A 14,672-nucleotide genomic window follows, 5' to 3' on the forward strand; every position below is an offset into this window, starting at 1 on the left:
TTTTTACATGCTCAGCTTCAACTGTTCTCTATGGGATGGCACAGAATAGGTTTATTTCACTGGGATTGGACAAATGTGGCAAAAACGTCACTTCCAGGGAAGCTCAGCTTCTCTAAGAGTCAACGGAGCAGTGGGCGGGCACGGACGCTGGGTTTCTGCATGATGATTGGAGGAACTGTCTTTTGATTGACAGTGTTGCCGTCTCAGTCTGTGTGGATTTTTATTAACGAAGTTAATGTGTGTTATTTGCTCAGCAATATAGACCATTTTCGTTCGTACATATACACTGTAAATAAAAACACTAGTTTTTCGTAATTATCACGTTTCCTTGTTCCAGTTGTTTGTTTGCAGAATTTATGGAAGCATTTGTGTTCATATAACTGGGCCTGAAATGAGCTTCCCCTGTTTCAAACACCAAAAACAGAAAAATATATCATCCTTCATGGACAGATAAATTGTGAATACAATACGGTGAAGTGTTTTTGATGTTGATTGTGAATTATTAGGTGTTTGAATAAAAAACAATGAATAATGATGCTTTATTAGTGCTTTCACATTCAAGAACAATCTTTCTAATTTCCACACTTTGCTTTTGTGTTTCCACTTTGATGGAAAATCAAAATCTCTTTTGGCTTGTGTATGTGACGTGCTGATGATGGGGGATAATTAACACAGTGTCCACCACCAAAAACACACAGTGATGACAGGTAATTAGCAGGACTTCCATCTTGTGATATTACAAATATTTCGGCTGCAAAATAAACCCAATCTAACTTCAAGTCCCCCCCCCCCCCCCCCCCCCCCCCAACATGGTAACGACTTGAAACAACACAGTGAACACAAAAGAGAGAAACCACAGACACAAGAATCCCTCCTTATGATCTCCACTTGCATCATATTAACTGTCAGCCAGATTTTAAATTACAAGTGTGAAATGTACGCAGTGCATCATGCTCTCAACTCCTCACACACTGAAACTAAGAACTACATGACACTGAAGAGGAAGTGAATGATGGAGTGACTTCACGACGGTAACTCGGTCCAATCCAACATGGTTGACAAGGCGCTGGATTCACATAATGTGGGAATAGACGACCACCTTCTTTTTTCCCCCATTGTTTTTCATTGTCTTTTGACTTTGTTTCATACTTTCTGAAGTCGGAGGCGATAAAATATGCATCAAGAGAGTCCTCTGATGAGAACCTCCTTTTAGATTCCATAAACCTGAGACAGACTTCTGAGACTCCTCGAGGTTTGTTGCGTGGTTTTCTGTGAGCGGGTTATGCAGCAGCTGTATTTACTTTAAAAAAGGAATGCCGCTGCTTTGTCAGCTCAAACGTGAACTTACAATGTTTTCATTTAGCCCCAATGTATCATTTTTGTTGCTTTACATTCTGCACACGGCGACGATGTTTAATCCTGAATAGAGCTTTAAACGCTGGACGGTGACAGTGTTTCTGGTATAAACACAAGAGAACGACACAGAGAAGGAGAGAGAAGAGGGAACTCGTGTGTGTGTGATTTGTGCACTGGTGTGTGTACGTGTTTGTGAGTGTGTGTGTGTGCGTTTGTGTTGGGGGAGTGAAGGTCACCCTGAATGGCATTGCTGCCTCTGATTGTGTGTGTGTGTGTGTGTGTGTGTGTGTATCCATGCAGATACCTTTGGAGCGTGTTCGATGGCGCTTATCGTCTGCATCCAGCTCCATCTGCAGGGAAGGCACAAACACGCTGTTAAACACACGGCAGACAGACAGACAGACAGACAGACAGACAGACAGACAGACAGACATATACACTCAGCTCGCTCGTCAGATGTCTGTTTCACGTCTGATGTTTGCGACATTTCGAGGAGAGATTTCGCACAGGTGACTGAGCGACTGACAGAACGAGTTTGAACGAGACGAGGAAAATCGTGCAGTTTAGTGTAAAATGACAAATTAATTATCAATGTGACGTGTAGGTGTGTGTTTTGACAAGAATCAGTACGGTTCTATATGACACTGTAGTATGATATGTCTCGATAGGCCTCGATATCACACTCTTGTCCGAAACAGTCTTTTAGCATCTTTGAAATTGCTGAATTTGTTTATTATTATATTATAAGTTATTTGAGCTATTTTTCTCTTTCTGATATCTGATCCACTGATTTTGACCAAGATTGGACCGATACTGACACAAAGTGTCATTTTGTATCGTATTCAATACGATATGATACAATGTGGTATGACACAATAATGATATGCTGTCATAAGGTATGATTGGATACAATGTGGTATGAAACAATAAGATATACGTATATGTATATATATATATATATATATATATATATATATATATATATACAGTATATAACACGTATGCAGGGGTTGTAACTGTATACTTTCCATACACTAGTGCTGTACTAAAAACAACACGTTTGATTGTCAAAAAGAAAACACTGTGAGTGAGTGAGTGAAGAAAAACACAATTAATACAGTATCACAACACAATATCCCAATGTATGGATATTTACGACTGAAGTGTGTAATCTGTATTCATGACTGATGCTCAGATAAACACAGGATTAGTCCTGGATTAAAGATATTACTGTTTTTCTTCTTTAACTTTACTCCAGTAAAGTATCAGTCTCTATCTGTCCATCTTCTCCATTTTTGCGCAGCCATTCAAGCAAACATTTAGCAATGTGTGACCATCCATTTGGTGATTATACAGATGTAGCGGAGACACTTCAGCACCATACATCAACGGTGCTGCTTCCATTCCTCCTATATCAAACCTTTCAAACTCCTAACGTGCTAGAGGAAGCGTTATCTCCGTCTTTCACATATGTGAGACCTACAGACTCTGATGTAAGTTCACCCTCTCACCGAGGATCCTGAGAACACCTCAGGTCTTCACTGTTATTTCCTGATGTCCCTAAATATTGGTGCTTGCTGAGTTTGGACTGTGACTGCGGGGGCTGTGGCTCCTGTTTGGATGTCTCTTTTTATTAAACATGATTTATTAACACCACACTTAGTGTACTGTAGAGCCCCTCAGCCCTAATGGTGTGTTACTTTATGAACGCCATAAATGTTTCAACGAGAGAAAAATAAAATCAGCGAATGCAAGGATCCCTTGTAAATCTTATTAGTGCAGCAGGGAGGGAAAAAAACGACCTGAAGTATTTCAGGACGGCAGAGGGTATTGTGTGTGTGTGTGTGTGTGTGTGTGTGTGTGTGTGTGTGTACCTCACACTCTCTCTTTACTGTGTAACAAAACCAAAAACAAACTACTGAATAATTAAATAACAACCCATTTTTAAATGTAAACTTAGAGCTTTTTCTTATTTATTATCTCTAACTTCATTATTGTGCTTGTTTAATTTGAGTTATTGCATTGTTTATTTCCGAGCACGTCCTCGTTCACAGTATTAGGTTTCGGAGTTTCGGTGTCTGCAGTGTTTGTCATGTGTTTAGAGATAATATACAGGAAAGGAAACTGGAACTGTTCCTGTGAACTTCCACCTCCTCTCTTGACACTCGGCTTTTTCCTAAATGCAAAAACTTCCCAACGACAGCTACAATAACCATGTGACAGCCAGTGTTTACAAATAAAGCTGCAGAAATGTGCTGGAAATTAGGGCCGAGCAAGTAATGGTTTCCGATTTGAAATCGCAATTTGCAACAACACAATTCGCTAATAGCTCATTTATTGCAATTTATTTGTTCTAATACTGATGGTTCTATGCCAATTAAAACACATCGTATTCAGAAAGACTTTATGTTCCTATAGTGTCATGCGGTGATGATTTATCATGTTTTTAAAGTCTCAGTTCACAGTAAATATCAAACTGAAGCTGGACTTCACATCTGTCAGAAAAATTGCAATTAAATATCTAGACCTACTTGGTTTAAAACTACCAAAGATAAAAATGAAGTAAATGTGCATCAGCATTGAACACAGTGTCGACAACAAGTGATACCTGCAGCAGAATAAAACAATAACGGCAGCGGCAGCGGCAGTGGAAGTCAGGTCGCCTGTGCTTGCTTCCCTCAAGGCTCCTCATGAGAGTTAGACACCAGGAAGCTTACATGCCTCTGTATCTGGACATATGTTGGAGAGCCCTATTCAGTCTCCCCCCCTTCCCTCCCTCTCTCTCTCTCTCTCAGCGCCCCATGGGAAAATGTCATGGCTGTAATGAAGGTTAGCTGCTTATTGAGGATTAGGAGGAGGAGGCCCACTCCTCTGTCTGTGTCTCAATTAGACCCTTGATCAATGGCATTATGGGCCTGGATGAAAAGCCACAGAGTCACGTCCATCCGTGCTCCAAACGTTGAGGTTAGATAAACAAACACATATAATGATCTTATTACCAAGCAGGCTGCATTTTTTTTATTATTTTTTAAACAAGAATTCAAATTGCTTATTGTGTTATTTGAACTATAATTACACAGCTATCTTATAACAGCGGTTATTAATGCAATCACTCACTCGTATGAAAACTAAACGATATTAAGAATAACTTGGGCTTACAGCAGTAATGTGATTACTACATGTTTACAATTTACATTGTGTACAAAGAGATTAATCATGATAATATTTTTATTATTAAAAAGTATGATTCAAAAGGATCTCACTGCTTTGTTGCACAGATTAGTTGAGCGCTCAAGCAACAAGAAGCTGCTTGACTTGTGCAGTGGTGATGGTGCGGTGGCTGGCATTACTGCCTCACAGCCAAAAGGTCACCAGTTTGGATCCTGGTCCAGCCCCCGTACCCTCACATGAATTTGAATTATCTCCATGTTTTTCAGTTTACAGTCATGATTTTCAATCCACATTGCACTTTCTGCACGATATACTTTCAGCACTGCAGGACTGAAGTCCAGGCTGCATTCCATTTTTGATGCACATCATCTCCAGTAATCCTATAAACATGTGTGTAATAGCTCAGTTAGTAGAGCCTTTTGCCCCATGGGGCAACCAGTGACCCAAGTTCAATTCCACCTTTCACACTCAACCATCCTGTCCAATAAAGGCAAATAAGCCCCAATAATATCTTTTTAAAAAACGAAAGAATGATGCTAAGAACAGAATCCGCTCAACTTTGCCTTCAGCTCACAAACGGAGAAAAGGCAACTTTCCAAATACCAACGGTGTTTGCGTCGGTATTGATTTCAAAGTTGCCCTCGACGAGAACAGTCACGTGTACGTTGATGTTATTAACGTGTTTACATTATTATACAGGACACGAGAGGATCACCAGAAGCAGACTGAAATGAAAAAGGGGGAAAAAAATGTGGATATTACTGAATGAAGCAGGATGAGGACTGCAGTCATTATTGTAATATGCACTTAAAACAAGCGTGTGTGTGTGTGTGTGTGTGTGTGTGGTGGTAAAGGGGTTGGGGGGGGGGGGGTGGGGGGGCTCAGACATCTGTCACAACAATTCACATCGTTATCAGTTTCCCTTTGTTTTCACCTTGAAGTTTTGGGAGAATGCGTTTCAGGCATATGGTGCCCCAACCCCACCCTCCACACACACACACACACACACACACACACACAGAGAACAGTGTAGCAATAGGGAGCCAACAAAACTCTGCCGGCATTATCATATTTCACTGCAAATACGTATTTACGCCATGCATCAAAGTGACAGTAAACATGTGTGCCAAACCGAAGCTAAGTGCAGCTGAATTAGTGTGAAGGGCTGTAGAGATAGAATGTGAGTGGGCGCTGAGAGAGAGACAGAGAGACACAGACAGACAGAGAGAGAGACACAGACATGTGGCTTGTGATAACTCGTATGGTAAACGGCTTTGGTGGGTGACGGCAGATGTGTGGAGGTCTAACATGGTTACGGAGAGAAGACCTGTGATCTGAATACAATACAACAATGAATCAGCTGGACCGGCGATGACTGAAGGCCTTCACAGTCCAGGAGTTAAACACATTAGTAGATTATTGTAAACACTGTAGTCTAAGTGGATCCAAGGATGTATCTCGATCCCTGGTTCTCAAACTGTGGTGCGTGTACTGGTCTTGGAGGAAAATCAGAAATACTCTTGTATAAAACTGTATATACCACGGTATGTGATGAAGAATTTTGACTGCAGTGCAGGGAAAATTAAACAAGTAAGAAAATGTATTTAATGCTACTGACGGACGAGTAATTAAAACTCATGCCCTGCTAATGACTGAATTGTCTATTAGAAAAAATCATGATTGACACGTTAAAAAAATAAATAATAATAATAATTACCAAACACAGGCAAAGGAACGTTCTCGTCTGACCTTTAATAAGAATGTATTAAACTTCTCTTTCCTGAGTCTGGTGTCCACTGGTCTACGTACTACACAGTTCTGACCACTGTAGGGTTTGATCACATTAAAATTGTTTTATTTTTTGTTTTTCTTGTTGCTACAGTGTCATTTATTTTGTAGTTAGTGCAGCATACAGTGTTTTATTTGATATCACTTGGGTGCAGTGGTGGTCTTTGAAACAGGGGGCGCTCATTTCATTATACATACATTCTTACATAAGTTCTGCAAACGAACAACTAGAACAAAGGAACTCGATAATTATGTAAAATCCAAACACTATAATAGTGTTTTTATTTAAATATTTATATATTTGAAATAAACCTATTCTGTGCCGTCCCATAGAGGACGTAAGACGATCTGTCGTCCGTGATAAACAGCTGATTCTGAAAGAACTGGTGACACGTTCTTAACGTGTTCTAGCGCATGTTTAGTATTGAAATGTGAATACAACACAGTACATATATGAAGATATTTTAGAGGAAACTGAGCTTCCCTTTCTGAGCTGATCACCGCTGCATCAGAACCAGCCAAAGGTCCACAGCTCACATACTTGTCTAAACACTTGTGAAGTGGCTGAGTTGTGATGACTGCACTCTACCTGCAGTGGTTTGGAGTTGAGACAGCTCTGTGGTCCAGACCTCTGCTTCCACTGTGCCCGAATGACGTTCAGCTAGGGAGAAAGGGCTCACCACATCTCCCCCAGACTCATTTTTCTGCACAGAGAGAGAAGGAGAAGATGGAGAACATACATCATTAAAATCCTTCCCAGAACAATCACATTCACACACAGCCATGACAGGATTTAAATTTTCCCCTTCTCCTTTGACTCCAGGCTCATGAATAGTCATATAGCGTCTGCTATGCAGCACACGCCGAAGCCAGCGTTGATTTCCGCCATAACAACAGTCGCTTGTCGTGTGCGATAGGCTTGGCAACATGGGGTAATTAGCTAGATCTATCATCTTCTGCAGGAAGTGGGGACAAATATAGCTAATGATCCGTGCCTGCCTTCATGATTTTCCTCCTCAGCTCTCCATCCTTCGCTGAGTTAAAGGAGGAGAGGAACGGGGGGAGGAGAGGGTGGAGGGAGATAGGAGAGGAGTGAGTAAGGGCGCCAGTGTCTCACCATGTCAAAAAAAAAAAAAGGTGAAACAGATAAAGACAGAAGAAGTGGGAGAGGGAAAATGAGTGAGTGTGAAACTCTGGCTGTGTCGTGTGTCTGCTTTTGTTTCTTTCCATCCGGTGCCGCTAATTGAGCGAATGTATAGGAGAGAACAGATGAAGTGCCGATAGTGTATAGGGACCATCACAAAGAATGAAGGCCCCCATAGGGAGCCAGCCAGATGGCCCATAGCACACACACACACACAGTCAGTCAGTCCAAACCTGTCTCACAGAAGCTTAAATAAAAACAATGGTTGGTCCCTCGGGACGAACACAACCATGGGCGAGTGTTCACGCAGCCTGTTGTGTGTTATGTAAAAGGAGTGGCGGTTGTTTAAAGCAGGAGCGGACTTGACTTTGAACCAACAGGGGGTCTTTTTTTACACACACACACACACACACACACACACACACACACCTCTGTAGTCCAGTTTTTTGTCCACTTCCTTTGTAGTGTGAATAATAAGTGTAGAGTGAGTTGTGAGGGGAAGGCACAAACAACTTTGAGATGGGCTATTAGTGCGAAACCTTAAAGTGAAACAATGAGCCGTTCAAACACCACTTTCATTTGGACGTGCCGTCTTTCATGCTTTTTTTTTTGTATCTGATTTTAAAAGCATTTCCATTTGATAACTAGAATCCCTAGAATCACACGGCTCACCAGTTGTTTTCCTTCTTTTATTTCAATTGACAGTCAGGTGTCTTCGCGTACACGGCGAGTAAAGCCGATTGTTACAGAAAACAAAGCTGTGACCAGGACAGTGGACATAACTCAAATATGCCACTGCAAAGACATTCTAAAGCCTGGATGCCTCTCCCACACACACAAACACACACACACACACAAGGTCTTTACAACCAGCAGAGTTTCAAGGTGGAAACCAAAGCTTAATGTCACTGACTGTCTAAGAACAAATGTGAAATATGGTCACTCTCTCCTCACAGGTTCCTTGGTTACGATGTTAAATAACATTCAGGAATTCTTTCCCCACAAATAATGTCACAGTGACATTGAGCTTTGACATTCTGGACACGAAATGTCATCACTCTGTCATTTGATCATGTGGACGTGTCGGGCTGAGCCATTCATCTTTTTTTTTAAAGGGGAAATCACAGTTTGAAACTTAGTAATTAGTAAATTTGCAAAAAAACATTAGATTTAATTGTTCTATGCGACACCCACACCCACATGTCAGTAACAAAGTTATATTTACACAGAACATAATTGTTATCCTTGCAAGATGATACAAAGTAGACAGTGTTTGGACAGTGCTAATATCCAATCACATTTTAAATCTATTACACAGTAAATATTAAAATAAATCAAGCAATTAGATCACTTTCCCCAAATGTTCCAGCCCTGGAGACTTGTGTTTAAAATGGTGTCAAGTTTGGAGCTAAAAATGTGTTCAGTGACCTTCAACTGTTTGACCAATCACAATCTAATTGGTCCATCCATGAGTCTGAGCTTTTCTGATGTATCCAGGCTCACAGAAATGGGACGAATGCACATGCAAAAGAATGATGGACACGGGGATGGATGTACGAAGGAATGAATGAAGGAATGAATGAATGAATGAATGAAGGAATGGAATAAAAAAACCTGATGCCTCTGGTCACCTCTCAAGTAAAGCAAAATTGGACATTGACATAAGTATATTATTGCCTTTATTTCTACAGTTTAGTGTGAAAAAAAGAGGAAAAAAAAAATCACATTTGATGACTAGAATACCAAACCCACACACACACACACACACACACAGCTACACACTAACCCAGGGCCCCATGGTCATTCTAATCAGAGAGTAAGTGATGGGTCTGTCCTTTGATGAAGGTCTTCATGTGCGAGGTGATGACAAATCACAGCTCCCGGACTCTTCATCAGGACACAGCCTACATTCTGTGTGTGTGTGTGTGTGTGTGGGTGTGTGTGTGTGGAGCTGGTATTCTCGTCAGTGTTCGAGTCATGGAGCTGCAGCACTATTCTGTTTCAGCACCAAGGACAGCGACACACACACACACACACACACACAAAACCAACACTGGTGGACTTCTTTTCTTTTCAACCGAGAATTCTACAGGTGTGTGTGTGTGTGTGTGTGTGTGTGTGTGTGTGTGCGTGTGTGTGTGTGTATTTGTGGTATTTTCTCACAGCCTAACCCTTGTAGAAAGAGATGGGACCATGCTGGTGCTTTACTGGGCTCCTCCTATATCTAACTGCATACTGCACACACACACACACACACGTATAACTGCACAGACCAGTTGCACGGTTCCAAACAGGGCATTAATGAAAGGCTGTGATGTCCCCTGTGAAATAGTCTATGACACTTACTGTACATGACAGGCATTTACGCTCACACACACACACACACACACACACACACACAGCCCTCTCCTTCTCTCAGGCTCTGAGAGTGACTGGGGCTGCCTGACCTACATTCGAGCAGATGTACACAGGCAGGGAGGAGATGAAATCGCTCTCCCCCCCCCCCCCCCCCCTCTCTTTCTCTCTTTCTGTTCCATATCCTGTGTACTTTCCAGTGCCTGTTGGACACACACACACTCTTACAAACACATTCACGGTGGAAGTGAACATGCATCTCTGATTTCTTGGCCTGAATGACCTCACGCTGCCGGTGCAACGGGCCTCGTCAGAGCTCGGTTCTGGTGCGTGTGTCTGATGAATGTTGTATATTATATCTCGTCTTTCTGCCGCTGCATACGAACAGTCCCTGAAACCAACTGTTTCCCTTTCATGTGCTGTATGCGAATAAAATATTTACAGCTCCCCCCCAAAAAAGAAATACGGGAATCAAGCTCACTTCCAGAAACCACCTGCTCTGAGAGGCACATGGTGAGGCGAGAAAAGAGAGTGATGGTGCGCGGCAGAGAGGACAACTTAGTGATGAGGCTGTGTTTGTTAGCAGGTGTGATTAGCGTGAGCGGCAGAGGGTCGGCGCTGATGATGAAGCCACAGACACCATTATCCATGACTCCTCACACTGTTCTGTGGAAGTCGATATCTTGTCTGGATTGCAGATGCAGACTAAGCTGGTGTTCACGCTGGATGAGTGTGCGACGCGTCTTTGTCACAGAGTGTGTTGCCTTTCTTTTGGGCAAACGTTAACCGATTAGAGACGCACGGCTCTTTTTGGAAATAAGCCTATTTTTATGTGTTTCACAGTTTCACAGCAAAATAAGACACAATGTCAACTTCTACTGTACATCTCTCACATATGTCACAATTCGGGGTGGGCGATATGACGATATTTGATTGTGGAGGACAATCTGCCTCCTCTATACGAGGCACATTCTATCCATTCCTTTTCTGCCCCTCTTGAGCAGACACAGCAGTTTTTTCTCCTCAGCCAAATCACACTATTTGATGGTCCACTTCACGCCCGGCCCCAGAGAAACGCCGATCAACCAATCACACTGACCTACAGGCAGTGGCGTGGATTTCTCATTGAAAAAGAAAAGAACTCCTTTGACTTTCCCCCGAACGAACGACAAGGCACAAACAACATCATCGTCACGCGTCGGACGTCAACGCAACAAAACGTTTCAACCACGTAAAGAGACGGCGAGGAGAGCAGCCACACTGCAGCCAGCGGAGGCAAAACGAACCTCTTTCACACAGGCATTTGATAAAAGTAAGGAGCTGAAGCAGTCGCCTTTTACCTCACAAAAATCTTTCAAATTTAAATAAAGGTTTGTGTTAAGTACTTACATTCATACTGGAACTGAAAGTATGCAAAATTACACAAAGTGATTCAAATGTGTTCAGAAAAGTTCTTTGGTCTAAATGCTCTGTTATAGCATTTTCTTTTAGGGCTATGTAACATTTTACATCGTGACATAGTTTGGTTGCACTGTTCAGTAACTTTCAAAAAAGTAAAAAAAAAAATCGATTGATTGTGATTTTACTTTAAAAATATTGGCCACATTAAGCAATTTAAGTGTTTCAGTTCCACAAATCTATTTATTTTTTCCACCAAACCTTTATTATGAAATATGAATGCATGACTTAACACTTCAGCAGAATACGAAAGCATGTTTGAAGAATTTAAACGTATACAGTGATGATTTTCAAATGTAAATCTGGTGTAAAACCATACAGTCTTTGCAGCAGGAACACTTCCCCGTGTGAACAACACAAACGGCGCAGATCATCGACGCAGCCATCACACGCTGCACAAGCATCTCACATGTCCCTGGTCCAAGCTGACAGACAGCAGGACACATGTCATTTCAGACCATTCATGTTCATGTATACAGCCTAGATGCCCAGCGCACTGTCTGAAGGAATCACCACTTGGTCCAGCAGAGGGCACAGTGAGCACCGCTTCACCTTAGAACTGAGGTTAACTGATAAACTTAAAAATGGTGGGCACAAGCAAACGAGACCATCCTCACATCCTCCTTTGTTCAAACTTGATTTTTGGAATAATGAACACTCCTGTTAGCCAATAAATCTATGACTCCATAAAAATGCCATCATGAATTTACATGATATCGATGCAGATGTGAGAAAACGATGTTTAGAACTAAAAGCAAGAATTAAATGAAAGGAAAATAATTCATTTTATCACCATTCTTCCTATTAATCAGATATTAAATACCCACAACAGTTCCATAATTAGTCAGAAGTTCATTCCTCTGTAAAGTATGATGACATTTGACAAATAAAATACTGCTCTACAAAACACTCACTAAAATAGTAGCCTTGCCAGTCTTCATTTGTTTTAATGTGTCTATCATTCCTCTCTTTTTGAAGTTAAATCGAGATGCAAGTAAATCTGTAATAAAACAACACATATGACACATTTCAGCTGTCGGCCGATCTCGTGTTGCCACAGCTGAAAGAAATGAAAATAAAAAAAGAGCGAGGCTGTCTGTTGCACTGAATCTCTCTGACAAAATATCTTTGGACACAGCCGCACCGTCTGAGACACCGGGGTTCAGGGGTGTAAGAAGCTGTCAGGCACTGAAGAGCGCTGGCTCTTTAGGACTTTCCTGCTCCTATCAAAGAGCCGGAGTGAACTGAGGTAAAAGCAGTTTCCTGACCCAATTTTCTCTTCAAGGACGTGAGAGATGGAACTGACCGTGTGTGCGTGACCCGCCGCGCTTCACCGTGCTCACACACACACACACACACACACACACACACACAAACACAGTGTGTCTGGATGAGATGTACTCAAAAAAAAATAACATACACTGTATATTCATTCAGACAAACACGAGGCACACAGAGCTGAAAGTGCATCGCTCCACCATTCTTCTTTCTCAGGGGAGGCACCCCCGTCTCTGTGAGGGCAGAGTGAGGGGGAAATAACATCGCGCCAACTGCCGCCGCAATTACCCACAGTGGGGTAATCACCAGCACAATGCACTATGGGTTGCCTGCCTGGGAAAGAGAGTGAAATACTCAGGTGAGAAGAGAAGCCAGACAGCAATCAGCCCAGCAGGAAGTGGGAGGGAGGGGGAGGGAGGGAGAGGGAGGGAGAGAGAGGAATAGACGGTGGAAAAAGAGAGAGATAAGAGCAAAGGGCCATTCCTTTAATTTCCATGGGAGAGCCAGGGCCTTAATTACTTGATGAGTCTCCTTCTCTCTCTGCTCTGTGGCTGTAAAAAGGTGTGTGTGTGTGTGTGTGTGTGTGTGTGTGAGTGTGTGTGAGTGTGTGTGAGTGTGTGTGTGTGTGTGTATGTGGCCCATTATCACACCGAGAAGACTCTAATCACGTCTCAGCACAGATAGTGGGTGAGGAGCACAACATTTCAGTGAGGAGGCGCAAGACTAGGAGAAAAAGTGTAGTGCATGTGAGTGTGTGTTTGTGTGTGTGTGTGTCGAGGGAGAGGGGGGGAGAGAGAGAGGGAGAGAGGGAGAGAGAGAGAGAGAGAGAGGGAGGGAGAGACTGGTGATTTACGCTGTTAGAAGTGTTAACACCATCTCTCATCCCCAGCAGCTGTAGAACATCAAGGTCGAGGAGTGAGATAGCGCGCAGACTTGAAATAGCCACAGGAAGACGGAGCTGTACGGCACCTGAGCCTATAGAAGACGACACTGTTCATGCTCACTGCGGTCCACGATGCCGAGAGGAACACGCTTTCCTATACTGGTACAAGGAAACTGCACGTCCACGACTCAGTGCGACCTATTTCTGACATGTGCCAACTACGATGAACACTACATTTATGCATGAACACAGAAAATGATTCGGCACGAGCAGCAGACACCGAGACCTGATGTCAGAAGTGTGCTTTTATGGAGAGGATGTCTTTTCCTTTTCCCAAACCAGGTGCTTTTTGTGCCTTAAAGCTACAGTAAGCACGATTGCTGGGGAAAAAAAAGAATAAAAAAAAGATGATTGCTGAGTTTCATCCACAGGTTGTTAAAATGCTGATGTTTTGGGAGCGCAGCAGCTCTCTGTCTGCAGCTCCTCTCATCAGATGCACACGGACAGATGCACTTGTTTCATACACGGCAGATGACCTGAGGCAATCTCTTCATCTCTCAAACTCTCTGCTGATATTGACACGTGTTTTATTGTTTTTATTGTCTGACTCGGTGTTAGATCTTTCCTATTTTAGGGCGTCTTTGCAGCACAGGAGGTTGTTTGCCAGTTTGCAGCCGTGTAACAGGCCTGTACACAGAGTAGATGGAATCAAACAACCAATAGCAGCGCCCGCTCTCTCCTCTCTCTGAACTACCCGGGATTATAGGTAGACAGATTAATACATTTCGTTTATCAGGCAGATATTTGCCTTTTTTTATTGATGATTATTTATTAATTGGCCAATTATGCAAATGACATGATATGATTAATTATTCTTGTTCTCAGAAACGTGATAAACATCACAAAGTCACAGAAAAGTAGTATTATTTGTTATCATTTAACAGTTACCTTTAATAATTTATATATCAGATTGAGGAAAAATAGAAAATGGGCTAGTGGGCCAAAAAGATCTGCATCCATTATTGGCCCCTCGCTGCCCTGATTTCTAAAAATCAGCCACAGAAAAACCAAACGTCGGTCGACCTCTACCTGTGATTGGTTGGTCAAAGCCTCCCCTGACACTACAGATTTAGTTGTGAGGCTGTAAACTGAGCCCAGAGGAGGCGCACGAGGCTCCTTCTCTCCAAGATCACTTGATTTACATCATGCTGAAAGGTTATTATGGAATTATTGATCAAT

General features: G+C 42.3%; 1 protein-coding gene across 4 annotated transcripts in view; it reads right to left on the reverse strand.

Moving 5' to 3' along the window:
- Nucleotides 1-14,672, reverse strand: part of myt1lb (myelin transcription factor 1-like, b) — a 91,981-nt gene that overhangs the window by 52,454 nt on the left and 24,855 nt on the right. For all 4 annotated transcript variants that reach the window (XM_058615418.1, XM_058615417.1, XM_058615419.1 and 1 more), the window contains exons 2-3: nucleotides 6,905-7,019; nucleotides 1,661-1,706 (exon numbers count right to left, since the gene is read on the reverse strand). In XM_058615418.1, coding sequence (XP_058471401.1) covers nucleotides 1,661-1,706 — 46 coding nt within the window. In that variant the 5' untranslated portion in view covers nucleotides 6,905-7,019. The remainder of the gene's footprint in view (nucleotides 1-1,660; nucleotides 1,707-6,904; nucleotides 7,020-14,672) is intronic.

The sequence above is a fragment of the Solea solea genome, chromosome 18 (assembly GCF_958295425.1).
Source record: "Solea solea chromosome 18, fSolSol10.1, whole genome shotgun sequence".
Lineage (NCBI taxonomy): Eukaryota > Metazoa > Chordata > Actinopteri > Pleuronectiformes > Soleidae > Solea > Solea solea.